Genomic DNA, 24,642 nt, shown 5'->3' with positions numbered 1-24,642 from the left:
TACAGAAGCAGCTTGAGCCCATTTCTAAAACCGTCGACAGATTACAGTCTGACTCATCAACTATTGCTGATGCCTGTGAAGTGTGGTTAGATCTACTTCAACATCCAGATCTCCAGTAATACTATGACGAAGTCATCACCAGATTTAGCCAAGCAATGACTCCAGTCCACTATCTAGCCAACTCACTTCATCCAGCGTACAGAGGGGAAAAACTTCAACCTGACCATATAACAAGTGCCCTGAACTTACCCAGAGTTGTTACCCGACCTCCCGAACTTCACATCTGATTCTCCTCCACTACCACTTCTACATGACAGTCATCACGAGAACCAGTCCAACAGGTGGTCATGTGTTAACAGAAATCTAGACTTATGTACTCTTGCCAAGAAAACACTGAAGAAGCCATCAAGTTCAGCCTCAATTGAAGGAGTGTTCTCCAAGTTTGGTTTAATTAAGAGCAAGCTCCGTAATAGGCTGGGATTACAGAAAGCATCGAGGTTAAAATATTGTTACACCGCTATCTGAGAGGCAAAGAAGTTGAATGGTGAAATTAAGTGGGTTTTATTTTTACTTAACTGTGTTGTGATGGACTGTTTTGTTTTACTTTGCCCATGCATATATATGTTGTATATATATTTTCAAAAGAATGATAATGGTAAATAAAATAAAAAACTGTAATGGTAGCCATTTAGTCACCTGATGAGTACCCTTGGCAGGGACGAAACGTTTTTTAATTTTTTACAATAAACCTTTACATCTTCCCCTTAACAGAGTAATTTACATTATTTATCTAATATCATGACTTATAAGCATATTATAAACTGGTAGTACATGTTATGAATTACAATATTTACCATAATGGACACTTAAACATTTAAAATAACCAATAACACAGACTATAATGACCAAACAATTTTCAATCAACCAGTATTGACCGGTTTTAACCAGTATTGACCACCGACCCGGTCAATATTCATATTGACCACTTTTTTGCCAAGCCTGTTCCGCATAGTCGGTAATACGCCGGAAACGATTCACATTTTCACCATGAAAATCGTTGTATTCTAGCTACATATGTAGAGCCTACATCCGAGGGTTTTTTGCTCGACTTGATGGTTCTCAATGAGAACTTATCGGTGCTTGCATTCGAAAGGCCTCGGGAATTAGGAGCCTACATTTCTCCCAACTTCATTTTAAGTTCCTCTAATTTCTGCATTAATTCTGCGTACCATTCTCTATGTATGTTCACGTCTCCATATTAGTAAACAATTCTCGAGAGGGACGTTAAACAAGATGCATTCAATCAATATATGCATGTTCTTAAATCACTTTATCTTGCAAGCTGAACAGAACCAGTTCCTTTGAGGTTCTGTTTTGTTTCATACACATCCGTGGTTAGATTTAGACGTTCGCAGTACTCACAACGTATTTTTGTCGATGTTCTGATACCAATTGTCATAGCCTGACCTATTTCGGCGGTTTTCCCGTTAAATTGCAGGTTACGGAATACAATTTAGATCCGAAATGGTCGTTACACCGTTGTATCAATATTCACTACACAAGATTCACCTTGTTAACCAGAAATAATGTTGGAATGTGAATCCTGCAAACACTGCAGATCTAGCCATGCATCTACATACACAAATTGTTGAATGAAGATTGAATATTGTGTAAATTCACAAAACTCTCACTTAGGGAGATTTCGTTTTACCTCGGAGAGTGAATGGACAGGATTGTCTTCTTCTTTTTTCTATACGCGATGCCATTCATTTTATGACAGAACACCAAACAAAGTTTTCACAAGCGAAGTCCAACTCAAAGTTCCTTCGTAGCGAGACTGGAGGCGAGTGTTCATTGTGACTATAGACCTCCAGAAATAGAGGAGGTACATGTATGCAGAATACAAGATAAGGGTTTGAAGTCGAGTTCTGGGGCCATAAAACTTCGAGGAGCTCACTTTTGATCCAAGTCTGTTCTCACCGAAAACTCCGAGGAGCTCAATTTTGATCCAAGTCTGTTCTCACTTAAATTAAGGGTTCATTTCATCAAGAGGCGTACGCCTGTCGTACAGGTGTAACTTCACTTCCGGCGTAAATCCGAGCTTGCGCTAAAATTAAAGCAGCAGTCACACGTCACCGGATAACGCTAATGACGTCTCCGTTCCTTTGCGTTTCTTGTCCGTTTTTCTTTCGGCAAACGCGTTCATTGTCCGCCGGAAAGTTTTGAGCATGTCTAAAACTTGAAACGGTACCTATTCTATAACAATAATGATAGTAATAATAAAATACACTAATTTATAGGGCAGCTGTCAGGGATGGGGCCCTGGCTAAGCTCCCTCAAAATTTAACAAGACATTTCCTTTTCAAACATGGACGAAAATATAAATATCAGCAATACCTGTCTATTCTTTTCAAATATCATTGTCTAGCTGAGTAGCTTAGCACGTCGACTGCTGATCGCGGGTTCGGGTCCAGCAAAGGTTTTTTATTTTTTTTCTTTCAGATTATTTTCTACTAGAACTGGGTTTTTCGATTATATAAATTTTAAAGTTTTCAATTTCAAAATATTGTCCTCTACTTTTTTACTTTCTACTAATACTGCGTTTTTCGACTAAATAAAGAAAATTTGAAAGTTTTCAATTTCAAAATATTGTTGCACATATCCTCTACTTTTCATCCATATCAAATTTCTCTGGTGAAGCATTCCTCCTTAATCGGAACTCATGCGCTTCTTTTCCTGTATTTTTCCAGCTCGTATCCGTTGATGACCGGTGGACACGAGACACTGCCGGACTACAACCGGATATATGCAGCACCCACATCACGCAACTTCATGCGACATTTTTGGTTCATTTGTTTGTATTTTTTCTAAAATTGCATAAGAAAACCTGCCTAGATTTCATCACAGTAATTTCATCACATTATAGATCTCAATAACTATGGTTAAGATATGGAAGAAATTTAAATGGTGGATCCACAAATTTTGGGATTGTGATGGATTTTTGGGGTAGTGACAAATTCCAGAACAAGGACAGGTACCATCTGAAAATTTTACGATTAATCTAAAAATCTTCGGTAGATGTCTGCAGTAATAAACAATACCAATTTAGGCAAAGTTCCCAGATATTTTATATCATTGCATCCCATCAATAATACATGGAAGAAAATAAAACATCATGATCAAAAACAGTACAGCAGAGCCCACAAGTTTCTTCTGACAAATAGTGGAAAACACACAGAGTAAAATGGTCAAATCTGTCGTTCTAAGTATCTAAGATTCTATTACATCCAAATACTAGACGGGTAGTACTTTACACAAACTGTTCTCTACATTTTCCAGGCATAAAAATTAACTAACTTTGACATTTATATCTAAAATTTACATTTCCAATGTTTTTGCCTTTGATATCTTTACCATTTGAAAGCGATGCAGATGTGGACAATGCGTTGATGAATCTTGAAAAATATAGAACATCTATTTCAACAGCTGACAACAGAAATGAAGATGCCGTATAGAGCATCTATTTCAACAGCTGACATCAGAAATGAAGATGCCGTATAGAGCATCTATTTCAACAGCTGACAACAGAAATAAAAATACCGCATTTAAACAGAATTTTTAGCGAGGATTTAATTTGGCATTAACTACTGTGTGGAGATTGCTAAAACTGAATAGCGCTAACACTTTATTCCATATCGGATTTAATAGCTATCTTTCTTAGAATGATAAAGTCGCTAAAATTAGCTCTCGCTAAATATATATTATATACCCACCATTTATGGACAAATCGCTAAATTTGTGTCTCGCTAAGAATGCCATTTATACGGTAGAATGTAAATATCAAAAATAAATTTCATTTTAGAAAATACATGGGGACATGACTTGCAACACTTGATTCTGGCATACTTTTGATGTACTCCAGCATACAACAGGTTCACGGCGAGACACTTTTGACTTGGCGCCGCTGCGTGGTGTATATAAGGGACGTTAACCGAGGCTTTAACTTGTTGGAGTAACTTTTCATGAAGCATATTAGCACTCCATGAAGTATGCTGGTGTAAAGCATCGCAGTTCATGCCCTTTTCAAAAGTGAAATTCATTTCTTAAAATTCTTAGATAAATGAGTTGCAGAATTTCACAATTAAACACTCTTTTAGTGCAACATTATCGATTATAACTGATAAACGTCACACTGCTTTTTTAAGGTAGATTTAGTATCAAACATAATTTTGTAAATATCCATCAACATCCGACAGCTCTCTACATTGGGCATCACAGCATTGTATGCACTTCCACAAAGGAAATGAACAGCAGTTTCATTCTACCTTAAAATTCAGTATGTTGAAAAAGAATTTTCTATGCAAGCATTTTGTGAAAATGTGAAAAGAATAGCAACTAATTGAACATACACAGTTTAAAACAATAAGGTACTACAGAATTTTAACAAAATAATTGTACATTTATAAATAGTTGTATACCACACACACAAATGTACAGACACACATAGTTTGTTGATAATAATGATTTTTAACAATGTATGATAAAACAGTCAGACCTCATGCTTTTACCTCAAATTCAGTCCTTGTGTCCATTAAAGAAAAATCATTCTAAAGATACAAAAATTCATGTTACTTAGGTACTGGGCGTCAACATTAAATCTAACACCTTTAATAACAAAGGCAGTGATCTTTTCTTCACCTAGTGAAAGTTGCAGGTCTCTGATGCTACCTTAGAAATAGGAGGTCCCAGTAACGGTAGGTACTGGCATGATGAAGAACCCTCCGTCCCTGTTATACGGCTGTACGCACCATGCAGAGGTCAAAGTATGTGGCACTTCACCCACAGCTGATGACCTCTCATCATGAGTGAAAAATTCTTGATTGAGACGTACAACGACAAACAAAAACAAAACATCAAACCTCGCAACCAAACACTTGTGATGTACAAAGATATGATTATGTAACTGTACATTACAGACTCGTTAGATGGTAAAGTATTGCACAAAAAGGTTAAATACTGTCTGTAATCTCAGATTCATTTGTTAATAGTGTCATATCAACAGCATCATTACAGACATATATATTACAGATAGTGATCAAAATGTTAAATATTAGTATATACCTGTAATCTCAGATTCAATTATTAATAGTATCATAACAGCTTCATCAGTATCATGACAGATACACATAAACAGATAGTGATTTCCACAGTAACGGAGGCTACATGTGTATCTGCCTACTGTATTTAGGACAGGGTACACTTTTCAAAGTATATCATTCGTATCCACACACAGCAATATCATCAGACTTTCCATATACATCTTTCACAGGTAATATACATTGTAAATGGTCTTTACATGTAATATATTAAACAGCACTATTCATAAAAATTTATCACAGGCTGCAAATTCCTCTAATACGATAACTATTGAACATAATGCTCACCTGCCTTACTTTGTCCTTACCTAGAAAGAAGTCTTCCAGATCCTAGAGATCATAGTTTCCACTCACACCTAAATCAACACTATATGAGGATGATCATATGTAACACCTTTGCTCTTAATGTTAATGAAAAGATATGATAAGATTTTTCCTACACAGGTAATAGAAGCATTTTGGCCCATTAGGACATTTATACAAAAAAGATATTAAATTTTAAAGATTTTTCCTTCATGAATTGGACACATATTGGAGCAATGATTTGAATAAACTGAATTTACAAAACAAGAGAAAACCTGCAGCATTTTCTTGAATTTGGATTGAACTCATCAGATATTAGTCTTCATATACCAACAATTCATTGTCATATTTATCAAAGACAGGAATATGGTTCATCATCCTTAAGCATTAAGTGTATCATGATTAGTAATAAAATGGTTTTTACTCCGTAAACTATTCAATACATACATTGTATTCACCCATAAAATATTCTATAGGTACATTCCACTCTCTCTGTTAAATATTCCATCAAATAAACCAAATAAAGGTCACAAATATAAAAGACAATGTACAATACAACACATCCAAATATATTAGGCCAAAATAAAATATATGTGCGTTTCCTATTTCAGTCCCCCAAAAATTAGGTAGGGTAGGTAAGTACAGTTTAAAACATTTTATTCTATTGAAACATTTCATTTGAAATCTTTAGTTTTTGATATGCTTTGAATACATGTCTATATACATTACAAATACTTTTCAAACATTTTGAAGATCAACAGTAGTGAAAATGTAAATCAGAGAAACTCAAACATGAAAAGAAAATAATTCCAGTTTGAAAATTCTGAATTTTTATCTTATTCATATATATTATCAATAAAATATCTTGGGTTGGCAGCAAAAACATAGGTAGGGTTAGGAAACCGGAAACACGCTTATATTTTATTTTGGCCTTTGCTATATATATTAGATTGTCCACGGTATAGAGGAGTATCTACATCTGAAATGTTGTATTCAAGAGAAGTTGGCACTATCTTGCACATAAGAAAGAAAAGGATTTCATGCATAAAATGTTTTAAAGTGAGAATTAAACTCTTAGTGCTACTCTGTTAGAACCTATACAGACTCCTTTGGAGAGTCAGTTTGGGGTTGAACATCCGTCTTTGCCAAATTCACAACTGGTTTCTGAGCGTACAGCACCGTGGCTGCAGACACAATGAAAATGGCCACCACAGTGTACATATCAATGGTAATTCCAAAAATGATCCAGCATAGTACTGCTGTAAACATCAGCTCAAGAGCGCTGGCAAAAGTCTTCAAAATGGAATTCAAGTTACGAAGGAAAAGACTTGTTACAATACCGATGGCAGCATTGTTTACAATTATAATCAAAACCCCTGGTTGCATAATGGCTGCAATGTTTGCTGGCTCGAAGGTGCTGGTTAATCCTCCCTTAAAGCCCAGAACCACAGCATTACACACGATGGAGTCAAGATACATGAAAACATTCTGCAACATGATGTGAACATCAACCCCTTTTTCTTTCAATAGGTACTCGTTGTATACTCCCGCAAAACAGGAGCTGAATACCTGGACGAGGATGAGAAGGAGGTGGGGGTTGAGGTAGGCTGCCAGGGGACTGGCTGTGGAGGAGGAGGAGGTGGGTGAGGATTTGCTGTCATGACCATATTCTTTTATTACGCATCCAAGAGTCAGGAAAATCAGCGACATCCACTGGTTTCTATTCAACTTCTTATTAAATACGAGCTGGAAAATTAAAACATTTCACATGAATGATGAAGATTAGACTGAACAAAGCAGATAGATGTCTTTAAACAGCAACATTTATCATTTTTTTCTGAGTGTGACATGTTTTCTCAGATATAATAATATAATACATGTACTGCATAACAGAAAAACTTGTCACACAGTATTTTCACACAGACACATTTACAAACATTTTTTTCCATTGCACCGCTAAGGTACATGATACACCTGTCTGAAACTACTATATACAATGAAATATTTGCCCGTTTTATTTTCAACCCTTGTTGTCAGTGGACGAAATTCAAATCTGATGAAATGAATTCTTTAACTACAATTGTGTCTGGATTGAAATAAAATTACTGTAACTTATCTGAAGTTCTCTATAAGCAAGTCAGGCTTGATGGAGCTTGGCCTTATCAGTTTGCAAGATATGATTTGAACATGATTCGACTATTTATAGCCATGAAGTTCCACATTGAGGCCACAGGGGCCTACTTTTGGGTCAAAACACATTTTCCACCACCCCCACATGCATCAACTGACCATGTTCAACATAGGATCAGGACACAGTTTGATGTATAGTCATAAAATTCTAAATTGAGATCACAGTGACCTACTTTTAGGTCACACCACATCTTCCCCACAAGATGAAAAAATCGACCAAATTTAATGGCCTTAGGCCTATCAGAGTGCAAAATATGACCCAATCACAATTTAAGTACCTAATTCCAGAAGTTTTGGATCAAGATGCATCTTTCCAAAAAGATCCCTCAGCTGACCAGATTTGATAGTCCTAGATCTCACAGTGTGAAAGATATGACCCCGAATTGAACAAGTTATCTGACAAACATAGCAACACCATAACATGGCCTGTCAACAGATGGGTGTATAAAAATTATTTATTGCTACAATAGAGTGACAATTAAATCTGAATTTGCTCAGTTTTAAATTCACTCAGAATGTATTTGTATGTCTGCAATGGTTTTATTTCTGCCATCAAAACTGCTATTTCTTTTTAAGGAATCACTGTGTAGTTAGTTGAGTATATGAGGTAATTAACTGCAATGGAAAGCACATCGTCGGAAACCCACGGTTGATTACGCTTCATTCCTCTCTCCATGTGATGGAGAGAGGATCGAAGCGTAATCGACCGTGGGTTTCCGACGATGTGGAAAGCATGATAATTTGCATAACATTGAGGCATACATTATCATGTTTTCCATAGTATTTAATCACCTCACACAACCTACTAAACCGTGAGTCCTTATATTCATAATAGAAATACAAATGCATCAAAAACACTGCCTAATAGAAATTGACATACAAATGTATCAAAAACACTGCCTAATAGAAATCCACATACAAATGTATCAAAAACACTGCCTAATAGAAATCCACATACAAATGTATCAAAAACACTGCCTAATAGAAATCCACATACAAATGTATCAAAAACACTGCCTAATAGAAATCGACAGGCACATGGCATTTCATGTTATTTCCATAGTTCCCCCCCCCCCCCCCCCCCCCCCCCCACTGATTGTGTGCAAGTGAGAAATTTACATCCAGTTGTGTATATGGAGAAATTAACACATTGGAGAATCAGAGGAAATGTTAAAAATGTACATGTGTATATGTATGATCTATTTAATTAGAAGTGGATCAACAATTGTCCTGTAATAACAACCCTTCCTGCTTTTTGTGGATAGTACACATATACATATATACATGAATTTTACTGGTGTGATATCCTATAGGTACAGTTATTTTCTCACCATATGCAAGTTATATTTTCTTTGATATATATCTGTGTGATTAACATTAAGCAGATGTGGATTAATATTGACTTTATAATACTGCTGATTTTTCTAGATTATTCAAATATATTTTAATTGATTCATATCACATGTACTTGGTTTGTATTTATAGAGTTATATTAGAGTAACGAATTTTCTGAAAGTTTGCTGTAGATGAACCTACAGGTTCACTGATTATAAAACATGTATTATACTACCGAGTACATTACAGGTACTGAAGTTAACATTGTGTATGTTTACAAATAATTGTAATGTTTGATGTAATGTCTAATATTGTACCTTAATTTGGTAAATAAAGGTATCTACAGATATATCTATATAAAGGTATTTACAGATCTATTTATTTAAAGTGTGTACAGAGTTAGTAGATGGCTGGCTGGCCAGCCCAACAAGAAGAGGGTGTCTGGTGAGAGGAGAGAGAGAGAGAGAACAATAATGATAATGTGGAAATTTACAACTGCTGAACATTTTACTAGATTAAATCAAACATTTAAATTTTTTTCTGTTTTCACATTTTTGTTAGCATATTGATTTCAAACATAGATTGCATTTCCTTCTTAGAGTGTGGGGGGTGGGGGGGGGGGGTGTACATACCTGAAACACTACTCCTGTGACTACCACTCTGAACTGCAGCAGAAGGTAGTAGGTTGTTGGATCGTAAGTTGCCAGGTTGACAAACTGGAGATTGTTGTACAGGCAGTAGAGAGCAGCAGGAACAAAGTAATACAGCAACACTGCAACAGCAAAGCAACATCGACTTAGAAAACATCTTAGAAAATCAAGCAACATCGACTTACACAATATCCTAGAAAATCAAGTCTGATTGAAACATGTGCATAAGAAAGGGGGGGGGGGGGGAATCAGACTGGGAAATCAAAGAACAACTTGGTTTAATATGTGTAGTTTAGGTGAATCAATCATAATACATACTCATGTCAAAAGCAACCATTGTGTCCAATATAAGCATATATCTTTCTCTGTTACAAAGATATGACTAGGACAAAAATTCAGTACTTTTTCCTTGGATGACCTTGACATTGTCCAAATGACCTTGAGATTGAACCAACAGGACCATGACACATCCACAAATCATAATTGACCTGTATGCTAAGTATGACTGTCCTGAATGTTTCTGCTCCAATTTCACAGTTCACAGATGTAACAGACCTTGGTCTGCAGTCAAAATCACAACAGGTACCCTCTGTGTCAAGTATGAACATTTCACCCTTCTTTGATGTAAAGATATCACCTTAAAAATAGGGATAAACTATCTCTCAAAGTGACTTTGACATTGTATCAGTGACCTTTGGTGAGGATTAGGATATAACCAAGAGCAAACATCTTATCTCCGTATGTTGATATGTTGCAAACATATGATTGTAGTGAAATTATAAAATTTACAAAAATATGTCTGAAAACTGTATTAATTATCTGATGATACTAGGTACTCAGATCTACATGGATCATACAATTATTGACATTGGATAGAAAATCAATGCCTTCATTCTTTATAAATGAGTATTATATCACTTCTTTTATAGTGGTCTATTCATACAAAGCCCCTTTGTTCATATATATGCTGCAAATCAATTTGGACCGGGTTATGTTTTCAGATGTCAGATTACTTAACCTTCAAATTCTGAACATATGGTCTAGGTTGCCCTGTCATAGTGAATTAAAATCTCACCAATTCTGTGTTTGTAGATCTCTGAGAAGTAACTAGAAACAGAATTACTGAAAATAAAGAATAACAATTATTTCATTTTTAATGTAGCACATGCAATGAAACATTTGAAATAAAGAAAGCATAAATTTTTATTTTTAAACATTTCCCTTGGATCTATTAATTTCAAATCCAGCTTATCCACAACAACTTGTATTTACAATGTTTGAAGTGTTTATAGTTACATGTACCAAGACATTTATGTGTTGTTCATTTTAAAAATATGATAAAGGAAATGTAATAAATTCAAATGCCTGTGGCTTCAATAAGTTTATACATTCAAACAAATAAATAATGTCTTTCTTGGTTCAAATGCAATGCAATTACAGTGATTGGTAATGACCCATCCAACAATGAATTGTTTAAATTTCACAGTAGAACATCGCAGCACATAACATGAATGTCATAGAAAACTTTAAAACTAAAAATGAATGGAGGTGACTTTCTTTGTCTAAAAGTTGAAATTTAGGGCTATACATAAAACTTACACGCCAGTGTGTCAGAATTAATCTGATGATTTCAATATGCTGTCAACTTAGTGTCAAGAGAATGACATTTTAGACCACAGAGATAATATATATATCAAATCCTGCACAACCATCTACACTATAGTTTGGAGTGCACTCCATGCATCCTTGTATTTTATAATGGAAGTCTATTGCTGATTAAATATAAATATTTAATAAATGGCATGTATATGTAGTTGCAGGGTTCTCTCCAGCTTTTAAAAATTACTATCCATTTCATATCCAAGGGGAATTTTTCAGAATGCAGGAGGATATAGCTGGGAGTAATACTTCTCACATTATAATGTAAAAATGATAGATCACTGATATCTGTATTATTGAATTCTGATAATAATAAAAAATGATAATAAAATGTATAAAAAAAAAAAAAAAAAAAAAAAAAAAAAAGACTTTTGTCATCAGGTACCATCTATACTATCTTTTGTAGGAAAATTATCCAATTTAGAAGTTTTCTACACCTGTATAGTTGAACAGGGAAATGTTTTACCTGTAAAACGGGGAAATATTCTTTATCAAAGGTACTCTTTACCAGTACTAGTAAAAAGAACCTTGGTAGGTTGATACTTACTCCTTCAGATACACAGTAGTGGACACTACCAGCTTCAGTAACTCTGTTAACAAAACTACTGTGACTGTGTTATAACTGTATGTATTATTCTTATTTTTGGAGGCTGTTACTAGTATACCTGCAATAAAACTAGATCATATGTAATATCATGTACAACAACAATGATTATTATGATATTATTGGTAAAAATTAAGAATTCTTGTATCTCAATTCAGAATATTAACTGGCAATCTTGATAAGGTATAACACTTTATTTGTGCACAGAAAAATTTGCAATGACCCATTTGATAGGTTTTATCCTCCCATCCCAGCGCCTTGGATTGCATTTTAATGTAAAATTGTGCGCTTTATAAATGTTAATAATAGACCCCTCAAGATCGTCCTCCGGTAAGGATTGTTTAAGTAAAATTCTCCAAATACATCATCTTATAAAAAGAAACCGGAATATTACTTATTTAAGTTTTATCTAACTTACCTTGATTTATAAACAATCCCATATAAGATATGAATATTATGAAACTAATTTTTGTGGGAAACAAATCTCCAGAAAACAACCCCATGATTATTCTGTGTCACAACAACACTTAACTAGAGTACAATACAAAATCCGTTAAATGGAAGAGGGATCAAATAACAGCTCGGTACAACAAGTCCATGCAACAAAATCATCAATGTTGTGTTGGTGCTTAGGTACAAAATCAATAGCATCAGAACGCTTATCACAAAATAGAATACGTTAGGCCGTTTATTTTCCGAAATAATATTGTTGGCCACGCGACCAATGAGTCACAACGCTCCTCTGCCTGAGTCATATTGGTCCCCTAAGAAAATTACTATGGCTATTATAGTTCATCATTCTCCAATCAAGCACCCACTGAGGGCATGAATGACAATTTGATAGCAGGAGGGGAAAGAATGGGGGGGGGGGGGGGGGGGGGGGGGGGACTTGTACAAAGCAATAGATGTATAGGATAATTTGTATAACCATCGTGTGCAGTGCGTTCACGTTCATCTCTCCCATATTTCAGTTTATTGGATATCAATGACATATTTTTGCTTCTTGTGATAAAGCCCAGACTCTGTGGAGTTATTCTCTCTAGAGAAGTGGATAGGATGTCTCCAATCTGTTTGATTATTCAATAAGATACGTTCGGATTGGAGACAAGTTCTTTATACGTACTGGCCCCTCTCCTTAATATTACAATATATAGTATGTCATGCGCATTGGATACAACAGGTAAATAGCAAGTGAAACAAGGCAAGGTTAAATAACATAGAACTTAGTGATTACTTGCATCGACAGGATTCATCTATAAATTTATGAACACCAGCAAAATACAGGTATTGGTTTGTAATGACTTTGCATTACCCATAATAGTAGGTTTGTATATATATTGACCAAATCAATGCGAAAAGTCGATTAAAAATGAAGAAAATTTCTAGCATATGTATAATTTTTACAGGCTGAAAAGAAATTATACACATCTTCATTTTTACCAAAAGAACAGAGGACTATTGATGATATTTATGGCACGCCAAATTCACAAAAATGAGCTAAACATAGTTTCACAGTTGATAAGCTAGGTTTATCAACTGTAAACTATAGTTTACGGACCGTAAACTATAGTTAACGACGTTAATCTATATTTCACATCTGTAAACCATAGTTAACAGATAATCTATGTTTCACAAGCGTAAACTATAATTAACAATGAAAACAATCATTAGCGATTGCAAAACATAGTTTATCTGATAAATACGGTTTCACGATTGTAAACTACGGTTTACAAGTCTAAACTATTATTAACGAATGTAAATGATAGTTTACGGTTTGTAGGATATAGTTTATAGTCATTTAATGCGCCGAATTCACAAAAGTGATAAACACAGTTTTGTAAGATATAGTTTATGAGTAAAAATGGCAGTTAACTATAGTTTACGATCAAAAACTATAATTAACGAATGTTAAACATAGTTTATCTGATAAATATAGTATCACAATTTGTGAAACTAGGATTAACAATTGTGAGCTATAGTTAACGAATGTAAATTATAGTTTACAAATGTGAATCTGTATTTATCAGCAAAATCTATTGTTAACGTTTATTTAAAGACAGATAAACTTGGATTAGCATTTGTAAACTATAGTTTACAACCGTTAAATATAGTTTTACGGATGAAAACTATAGTTAACGAATCGTTAACTATAGTTTACGGTCCGTAAACTATAGTTTACAGTCGATAAACCTAGTTTATCAACTGTGAAACTATGTTTAGCTCATTTTTGTGAATTTGGCGTGCCATAGATATTACACTTGTACAAAACATCTAGTTGAGTAAACAGTTATATCATAGTTTAGTGTCAATGATATTGGTATATATAACGCGTACCAAAAGAAAAGTACAGTGGCGTATTTCTGCGAAATGAGTTGATTGAGGAAACTGTCCTTGCTTCTACATTTAATAAATTCCGATGTTTTATACAGCATCTGGTACAAAAGACTTTTTAAAATAATAATTCTGATTACATGTTAGAACAATAGACTGATCTTTGTTTCGGGTATTGTACTTTTATCCTGCTTCGTGGGGACGGTATCGCGTAAATATTCAGGTACGTTTCCGATGTTAATTTTGAACATCGTAGTCGTTTTTACAACACAACACTTTGTTTTTAAAGTTTCCCAGCCGGGGGGGGGGGGGGTATGTACTCGTGAATCCTGCATTTGAATCCACCATTACGGCAAGGCTTGAGCAAATCTGAATAAACACAGCACTACGGAAAACTTAAATAAAATCAAATATATACACACACACCCCTGCATTCACTCCACAGAAAGACCTAAAGGTCATTCCCAATCCAATTTATGTTTAAAACTGCATGGTTGAACAAAGGTTCTTATCTGAATTTACGGTTTCTATAATAAGTGTTGAATATATATATATATATATATATATATATATATATATATATATATAGATATATATTTTTTTTTTTTGGTTTTTTTTGTTGTTGTTGCTCTGTCAGTACATTTGATAAAATCACGGCCGCCTTGTCCGGAATCCAGGTATTTTGAATGCTGATTAAATAACAGAAGAATCTCTGTTCAATAGAGATTGTGTGATGTTGAAAATACATATCCCAACTCCTTTCAACATTAAATTTCATGCTATAAAATTCAACGTCGAACAAATGTTGAGATATTCAGTGTTGAAAATCGTCAAGATTTTCGAAATTTTTAAAGTTGTTTGAACGCGGAAAAATTATACGTAGGATCAACGTTAAAGGAAATAGTTGTCAATATGTACGACTTCGTCCCAATTTCTTTCAATACTTCGAGTTTTAGAGAAATACAGACGGATGGACAGGCGGACCTATGATAGTGACGGACATATTAAGTAATCCCGACGTGTTGTTGCTTCGTAGGCAATTGACCAAAAAAACGATAAATCTTTTTTTTTTTTTAATCATGTTCAAAGTTTAAAGTGTTTAGCTAGCCTTGCCTACCTGAGAAGATTCGTATGAACGTTAAAATTAAGCAAAAGGATGGTGTCTACCCCCTGTCAGCCAAGAATAGTAATCACCACAACTCCATCTTAATCTTCATTCTGGTGAACAAGTTGAACGTCCAGTTTTCACAAACCCTTCTCTTAGAGCTGTCATTTCCGCGGCTAGGTTTTTTTGTTTTGTTTTTTTTGTTTGCTCAAATGATACGGAGGATATGTATAGTAGCAAGTCATGTATTTCATTTTAAGTCATAAATGACAATTACTGAGAGGTTAAAGGTTATTTAAAGCAAAATATTAAACATTGGAAATAAACCCAAAGAGTGAACATCCACCACACTGTACTGTCAGAACAGAGCTAGATTCAATTCGTGAAAAGGCTGGACATGTATTCTAGATATCCGTTAAGGGGTGCGGTTTTTTTAATTTTGTTTTGCTGTACAGAAATAAACTGTAAGATATATGTAAACAATTAATTAGCTAGTAAATACAACTGATTGATTATATACTGTGTGTTTAACCCCCTTCCCACAATCACGCACTTTAACGCATATACCTTTGCCCCACAATCACGCATTTTAACGCATATACCTTTGCCCCACAATCACGCACTTTAACGCACTTTCAATGCGCATTTGTTTTTACTGCGTTTTATCATTGATACAGCGAAAAGTGGTTTTTTTTTTTTTCAATATGTTGGGTGGTAAGACAAAATAATGATAAAATGAGTGATTTGCCAGATTTATTTGATAGTTCCAACAGAAGAAAAGAGATAGATTAGGGGATACACGACTGCAACGCAGCTCCATTGTTTACTGACGGGAAAATCTAACGCGGTATTGTAGAGGAATTATTCATGTTTTGTTTTGATTATTTTATTGGATTATTTGAATTAATATATCTACAGGATTATTAAGATTACTGATTGTCAGAAAGGTGATCATTTTATTTTAAAGTAGCATCAGAAGGGCGGGGGGGGGGGGGGGGGGTATTAAAATCCATGATTAATTACATCATGAAGTTATGTACATGTACGTCAAACAAATTTTTAAAAAATGGGGGAAAGTTTGTTTTTTTAAAAACATGTATTTGTATTCTCCAGCGAGGTTAACACAACAACAGTCTTATTTCAAACGAGAGAGGAAATGTGTGTACATCTTCAATTTGGTCATTTGTAGTGTTGATAAACTCGGACGCACAGATTACGCAACCTTACAAATCATACTACATAAAAATTTATCGAAACAAATGAAGTCAGTCATGGACGCGACATCTAACATTTTATTAGATTTTAAATGAACTGATTGGCAAAATGAAGTATGTAAAAAAAAATTATCATTATTTTTCGCAAGTAAATTCATTGATTTATCGAAGGCAGAGTTTTTGCTTGGATATATGCAATTTTTTGTTTCATTTCTAAAATGTTTTACTTTGCGATAAATGAAAAATAAATGAAAGAATAAGTAACAATTCTTAGTATGATGAAGGGGGTGGGGGTGCGTCTTCAATTTAACAAGTTTCAGGTAGAATTTGCAGAGAAACCATGCTGCTTCGAAATGATAATTCCTCGTAAAACCCGTGCATTTCAAAACTAGGATCGGACACACGTGAAGACTATAAAACCACACTGCTTACAAAACACAAGCTCTTGACGTTTTAAATTATATGTATAAAATGAAAATTAAATGTAACGAGAAGAGTAAATGATTTTTTAAAATTCCAATTACATTTACCATTGTCAGAACATCTTCCAAGGAATAAAACGATCTATGCAACATGAATCTGCTACATGTATAAGAAACACTAGAAGATTCAAACGAAGGTTTGGATTTACTTATAATTTCATTAATTCATATGAAGCTCCTGTGCTAAGTTTTTGTCACAGACTCACTTAATAACTTATATAATACACTCGTGCGATTTTGTGTATTTTCGTACCGTGTGGTGCAAGGACGTCTTATGTGATTAATATAAATATTTACAAGTGCATTTAAAAGTTTAAAATCCAGGTTGTCTATGGTCGGCTACTGATGGACTGGATCTGGCACTTGAAGCTGCCTCAGATGGTAAAGAGTTCCAGATCTTAATCCCATTTGGGAAAAAACCGATTTCAGGTATACTGTAGTCCTGGCATACGGCACAAGGAAGGTGATGTTGTTCCCTCTTGGAGAAATGGTTAGTATCAGAAGTGTGGATGGAATGTCAATTAGTTGATACACAATCCGCTACATCATAATACTCCTGGCCTGGGCTCTGCGCTCCTGTAGTAAGGGCCAGTTGAGTTGCTGGATCATATTGGAGACACTGCTGGTTGTCCTAAAATCATTCATTACCATTCTAGCAGCTCTCCTCTGTACCATCTCAATCTTGTTGATATTTTCTGCCGTATGCGGGTCCCAGATAACACCTGCATATTCCAACAAGGGACGGACTAATGTCTTATAGCATAGGGCTTTGGTCTCACGTGGGCATTGGTTGATGTTACGCCGCAGACAAGCTGATGTTGAGTTTGCTTTCTTGGGGATCTGGTTGATGTGCTGAGCCCATTTCAAACTCTTGTGGATATTAACCCTAATGTATTTGGCAGAATCAACCACTTCAAGAGTGTGTCCATGGATGTTGTAGGGGTATTCTACACACTTCCTTTTGTTGGTGACATGCAGTACTTGACATTTCTTGTGGTGGAACTCCATCAACCAATTGCCCTCCCACTGCTGTAGAGCTTCTAGGTCTTTCTGAAGCTTAATGGCGTCCTTCTCCTTTCTGATATTCCTATAGAGGGCACAGTCATCTGCAAATAATCTTGCTGTAGATCCCTCCTAGACACAATCTGGTAGGTCATTAAAATTGATTGATTTATTGATTGTATCTTGCTTAACGTCTCGCTCGAAATTTTTTCACTCATATGGAGACGTCACCAAGACCGGTGAAGGGCTTCAACTTTAGGCCTATGCTCGGCGCTTACGGCCATTGAGCAGTGAGGGTTCTTTAGCGTGCCACACCTACTGTGACACGGGACATCCGTTTTTAAGGTCATCTCTGAGGACCCGTGACATTCACACCTTATGCCGAGCGTTTGGCGATGGAACTGTCACTACCTGTTTTAACGACTTAGGTCTGTCGCGGTCGGGATTGGAACCCCGGCCTTCTGCATGCGGGGCGAACGCTCTAACCTCTCGGTCACCGCGGCGTTATTAAGAAACAACAGAAACAGCAATGGTCCAAGCACACTGCCCTGGGGGACTCCTGATTTTACTGGGGCTGTAGATGATGTAAAGCCCTCCAGCAGCACTTATTGGGTCCGACCTACAAGGAGGTCTTTGATTCATTGCAGATGACTGTGTTTAATCACATAGTGGTCTAACTTATACAGAATATGGTTGTGAGCAAACCTGTCGAAGGTCTTTGAAAAGTTTAGTAAGGTGCCGTCAGTCTGGCCTTTGGAGTCGATGTTGTAAGCTTAGTCCTGGATGGTAAATATTAGCTGACTCTCACAAGAACGCCTCTTATGAAAACCATGCTGGGCATCATGGAGTATGTTTACCTTCCAGGTGTCGCATGATGTTGCTGCATTTAATATGCTCCAGCATCTTGCATGTCACAGATGTTAAACTGACTGGACGATAATTTTCCGCTTTATTCTCCTCCCCTTTTTTGTAAATAGTTATCTCTGTCTTCCATTCTACTGGAATAGATGCCTGGCTTAGAGATACCTGGAAGAGTACCTGGAGCATTGGGCATTCTTTCAGTAGCCTGCAGGCAACTCCATCTGGGGCAGTTGTCTTGTGGATCTGGAGATTGAAGAGTAACTTCCTGACACCTTCAAGCAAATGGCCTCAGTTGAAATGAGTTATTTTAAAGAATGGAATTTCTATCTTGATGAAAATAACATGCATCATCGTAAATTGGTGATCACGGGTGACTTTAACTTTCATGTTGACAATCCCCGTAACGCTGAAGCGTGTAGATGATTTTTGCAATCCCTAGATGATCGTAACCCCATGTAGCATATGAAGGAACCAACTCACATTCAAGGTCACATTCTTGATTTACTTATCACAAGATCATCGAGTAATGTGCTGCTCTCACCACCATACAAAAACCATTTTTCTGCGATGAAAAAGGGAACGCGTGTTTTGATCACTGTGCGGTAAAAGCTTCCTTCATTTACAACAACCAACAACGGCGAAAAATCCTCCGCGGTGGCCTAGAGGTTAGAGCGTTTGCCCCGCATGCGGAAGGCCGGGTTCGAATACTAAGTCGTTAAAACAGGTAGTGACTAACGCCAAACGATCGACATCAGGTGTGAATGTCACTGGTCCTCGGAGATGACCTTAAAAACGGATGTCCTATGTCACAGTAGGTGTGACATGCTAAAGCACCCTCACTGCTCAATGGCCGTAAGCGTCGAGCAAAGGCCTAAATTTGAAGCCCTTCACCGGTCTTAGTGACGTCTCCATATGAGTGAAAAATTCTCGAGAGAGACGTTAAACAACATACAATCAATCAACAACGCCAAAAGAAATGAATATCTTTCAGAAGGTTTAATACTATCGATCAGGGCGAAATAGAAAGAAATATTCACGAGCTATGTGCGTCTGTTAACACCAGATGCCTCAGTGCCCGTGAGTGAACTTGTTAAATCCTACAACGAAGGTCTCGGTGAACTTCTGGAGGTACCTTTGCTACTTGTTACAAAAACTATCATCATCAAACCAAACAAAAATAGTATTCAGACGATCTGGGGGCTGCAAAAAAAGAAAGGAACGCGGAAAGACGCAGGCGAAACACACAACTTTAAATCCACCATCAGTTTTCTTAACACAGCATGTAAAAGCCTAGGCTACTTGCTCGGCAAGGCTAGAAGGATTTCTATTCTTCAACAGTGGAGGAATGTGGACAAATCTGAAGGCTTTTTTCAAAATCATATACCTTCTAATGAGAAAAAACCAACAAAGAATTTTACCAACATCTACACCAGATGTCTTGTCGAACCGGTTTTCTACCTATTTCATCGACAAAGTGACATCGATCAGAGAAACCTCGATGCAACAAAAGCAGATGCCAAGCAAAACTACTTGGATGCAGATCTACTTTATAAAGGACAATCTCTAACGTTATTTCAGCATGCCACTGAACAAGAACTCAAATCTCTCATTATAAAAGCTCCCAGTAAATCATGTGAACTCGACCCTATTCTACGTCTCTTCTATTGAAGTTTATTGAACCATTGCTTCCCTGATCATCAGGATAGTCAACTTCTCTATCGACCAGAAAGTCTTTCCTTCTTTATTTAAGGAGGCGTTTGTTCGACCTCTTCTAAAGAAGCCTAGACTTGAAAAACTGTCGTTCAGTCTCCAATCTATCTTTTATCCCTAAGATTCTGGAGAAAGTTTTGGCTAGTAGAAGAATATACAATCACCTTGACTCATATTCACTCAAATTAGCATATTGTGCTCGACATTCTACGGAAATGGCCCTCGTTAAAGGGACTGGTTCACGATTTTTGAAAAAAAAATAAATTCATTTTTGATGTCAAACATTAAAAATATAACTCATTTAATTTTGACAGCCAAAATCTTGACCTTCTGAATGCAAGAATAATAGCAATATTTTAGCCTTAAATCTGTGTTATGAAAACAAAGACTCCAGTCTTTTAATGTTTACAAACAAACCAGTGAAATAAAAAGCATCTTAATTTTGCATAGTCACAAATTTTTAACTTTTAGATGACACACTTTACCCAAAGAATGCTTGAAATGTGAAAGATATGATAAACCTAGATTAATATCCATTTCTTTTTAAAATTTCGTAAACAATAACATACCACAATCTTTGTTTACAAAACAAATAATAAACTCTCAAAAATGAGCTTCTGTGATAATGTATAACCTTATTTTTATGTGAAAAATTTTAAACACATTAGACAATAGATTTTGATCATTAAAAGTGAAAAACAAAATTTTGGGGGAAATCGTGAATCAGTCCCTTTAAAGTACATGGTGATATCATGTCGGCGCTCGATCAACAATGAGCGTCAGTCCTTGTCCTTCTTGACTTTCAGCAGCCTTCGATGTCATTGACCATGGAATATACTACTTCAACCCTTTCCGTATCCTGTGAAGTGAATGGTGATACCCTAGAATTGATCAGATCCTATTTACAAGATAGACACCAGTGATTGATTGAATATTGTTTAACGTACCTCTCGAGAATACTTCACTCATATGGAGACGTCACCATTGCTGGTGAAGGACTGCAAAATTTATGTCTATGCTCGGCGCTTATGGTCATTGAGCAGGGATGAATCTTTATCGTGTCATACCTGCTGTGGCACGGAACCTCGGTTTTTGCGGTCTCGTCCGAAGGACCGCCCCATTTAGTCGCCTCTTACGACAAGCAAGGGGTACTGAGGACCTATTCTAACCCGGATCCCCACGGGATTAGACATCAGTGTGTTACCATTAGACCTAGGACCCAAATTATACTGTCTTTTCACAAGACCCATAGGAACAATATGTCATTGCCATGGTATGAAGTATCATTGCTACGCGGACGATACACAAGTCTACATGGTAATCAGACCAGAGGAAAATTTGGTATTAACTACATACATGTTTCTTGCACGGAATCCTGCATCGCAAACATAGTCCTGATTTGGAATGACATCGAACCTTCTTGATTAATTAATTGCTATATCAATATTTCAAATAAAGATACCGTCAAGTTATTACATAATTGGAATTATTAATGAATGGTTTACTGATATCATTCAATTTATTTGAATTCATATATCGTCGACTGCCCTATTTCGGTGACTGACCAGAATCGGTGACCTTTTGTTTTCGTGTTCGCGTTGTTGTTTCCGGGTGTAGATTGCGTCATCCATTTCGCCGTACGTAGTGTTTGCAAACATATATAGAGTACGTCTTCAATTTTTTTTCCGAAAATGAACCACTAGAAGGAAAGTATGCAAACAATCAACACGAGCACCCCAAAAATAAGCCCATTTACTTATTACTTTTTCAAGCAAACTTTCAAATTAATATAAAGTATACCAAAAGTCTAGAATTCTACACTATGTTAAGTTATTCATTGACGTTTAGTTGCACATTCCTCCTGTATATATGTTTTTACAGTTACAAACTTTTGGCAAACTTATATTAACAATGGTCACCGAAATAGGTGACGTCACCGTTTTAGGACCATGCACAAAGTGACATTTTTTTGTTACGAAAATATTTTCAATTAACGTACCGATAAAATTGGAATTTTTGGATGAAAGTAAAGGAATCTAATTACTTTAAAGGTAGGTGTATTGTTTATTTATTTTATCCAAGTGATTAATGAGAAAATCGCGGTTTATCACTAAGGTCACCGAAACTGGTCAGTCGACGATATATTCCTTCAAATTAATTAATGCGAGCAAGGATTTATTTTTGAAAATATATCTTCAAAATTTTTATATTTTCCAGTTCTTTCTATTTCATAGATAAGTTTCTTCTAGCTGTTATTTGATAAAATTGTAAAAGATTGACAACATTGTAAGTTGTTAATAATGTTATTTAAGCAACAGATCGTTCATACAAAAAAGAAAACAAATCGATTGATCAGAATGTTGAATTAATCATTTTCGTTGCCTGGAATTTTCAATTTCAATTCTTTATTGTCCTTAAGTTATATAACTCGTCGGAATACATGTATTAGTACATGTACATACACAATCTATCTACTTTTATAAGGTAACAACGGGTTAGTGGACAGGAGAAGAAATTGTTTGTAAACAGGTATATTTATTGTAGGGGAAGTTTCACTGGGATATAGACACCCTTCTAAGGGAGAATGATTCACTAAATGCCATTCAATGGTCGACAGTTTCTAAACAGGAAAATAATGACCAGCAATGGTCGACAGTTCCTAGACAGGAAAATAATCACCAGCAATGGTCGACTCCGGAAAATCCAGGTAAACATATTGGGCAGAATACCTACATCTGTCACCAAAAAGCAAAAAAAAAAAAAAAAAAAAAAAAAAAAAAAAAAAAAAAATTAAAAAGCAAAAGAAGAAAATAAAAAACCAACAAAGAACAATCAATGAATGCTGAGACATGGGAGTCTAAGGAAGATTTGGACTGGATTTTATTTATTGGGCTTCATTTTGAAAATCTCACACTCCCGAAAAACGTATCTTTAATAATTCTATCAAAAATAAAAGATGCTGCAAAATATCTTATCACTCCACAAGAAAGATCTATCACATCTCAACTAAATGTATCAACAGATGAAAAAAGGTCAATATATTGACTATTTTAACACCTATCCTGCATACTTCGAGTGCAGTCAGATTTCGTATTGTGCGTCTGTGACCACACACCGGTTGCCTGCTGGTCAGTTATCATTTACACAAACAAGCCAATCCCTGCCGATGAAGCAGCCTGCAGAAATTTTGATTAAATTCCAATCCCCGTTCACTGCGGACCTAAGCTATTTACTTTGATTAATTCTACAAAATAATATATTTGAATTCAAACTAACCATTGGATGCGATCTGGGCTCTAAGTGTTCTCCCTCTGTATGCGATATTCGCTTTCTTTAAATCCCTAACGCAATTTTCAACAAACTTTCAGAAAAAGCAAAAATTAAGCATCACGGTCGCTATCGCGACAATAAATTTATTATTTTTCATGGAAATGAAATTCATGATCTTTTAGCTAAAGACGATGCTCGTCACCCATTACTGAAATCCATGTACGTAATTTCCAGGCAAAGTATGCATTTCTTGTATACGGTATACAAAGGAAGAAGATTCGACATTTAATTATCAAATCCTGGATTTTAAAACATACATCATATCCATCAATATGTTCCAATATTTGAATTGTAGGAGTGCTCACAATCCCTCTATTTTTAAAGGATTCATTTAAGGCAAAACCACTCATCATTGAAGAAACACAAGTGACACAACTGCACCTAACAAAATCTTGTTTGAATTTACATTTAATCTCAAAAAGATAGGTTATAGTGAAAATGAAAAAAAAATCAAACTGTAGAGAATGTCATAACAGGAATACAACTCTTACAGTGAAAAATGATGCTAAAAAACAAGAAATATTCCGTTGAAAAATAAAACGAAATCATTGAAATATTGGCATATCCTTACAAAGGACGAGACCAGCAATGCAATACTCCTTGAATTGCCTATTGTGTCATATATAGACACGCAGTAAGAATTTGGGTGATTTATTTACTTCCCCGCTAATTAAGTACATGTAATTTGTATAGAGCATATGTGCAAATAG

General features: G+C 35.6%; 2 protein-coding genes across 2 annotated transcripts; both read right to left on the bottom strand.

Moving 5' to 3' along the window:
- Positions 1–3,110: 3,110 nt before the first annotated feature.
- Positions 3,111–12,549, bottom strand: LOC125651575 (UDP-galactose transporter senju-like). The gene is made up of 5 exons (XM_048880228.2): positions 12,316–12,549; positions 11,841–11,958; positions 10,710–10,756; positions 9,617–9,756; positions 3,111–7,205 (listed from the first exon to the last, which is right to left on the bottom strand). Exons 1-5 carry the CDS (start codon positions 12,398–12,400, stop codon positions 6,555–6,557), a joined length of 1,041 nt encoding a protein of 346 aa, XP_048736185.1. The 5' UTR covers positions 12,401–12,549; the 3' UTR covers positions 3,111–6,554.
- Positions 12,550–17,569: 5,020 nt separating this feature from the next.
- Positions 17,570–19,078, bottom strand: LOC130054527 (uncharacterized). The gene is made up of 2 exons (XM_056164498.1): positions 18,889–19,078; positions 17,570–18,135 (listed from the first exon to the last, which is right to left on the bottom strand). Exons 1-2 carry the CDS (start codon positions 19,076–19,078, stop codon positions 17,570–17,572), a joined length of 756 nt encoding a protein of 251 aa, XP_056020473.1.
- Positions 19,079–24,642: the final 5,564 nt, after the last annotated feature.

The sequence above is a fragment of the Ostrea edulis genome, chromosome 5 (assembly GCF_947568905.1).
Source record: "Ostrea edulis chromosome 5, xbOstEdul1.1, whole genome shotgun sequence".
Classification (NCBI taxonomy): Eukaryota; Metazoa; Mollusca; class Bivalvia; order Ostreida; family Ostreidae; genus Ostrea; species Ostrea edulis.
Note: the sequence above shows the minus strand (reverse complement) of the source record. Positions and strands in the feature narration are given on the sequence as shown.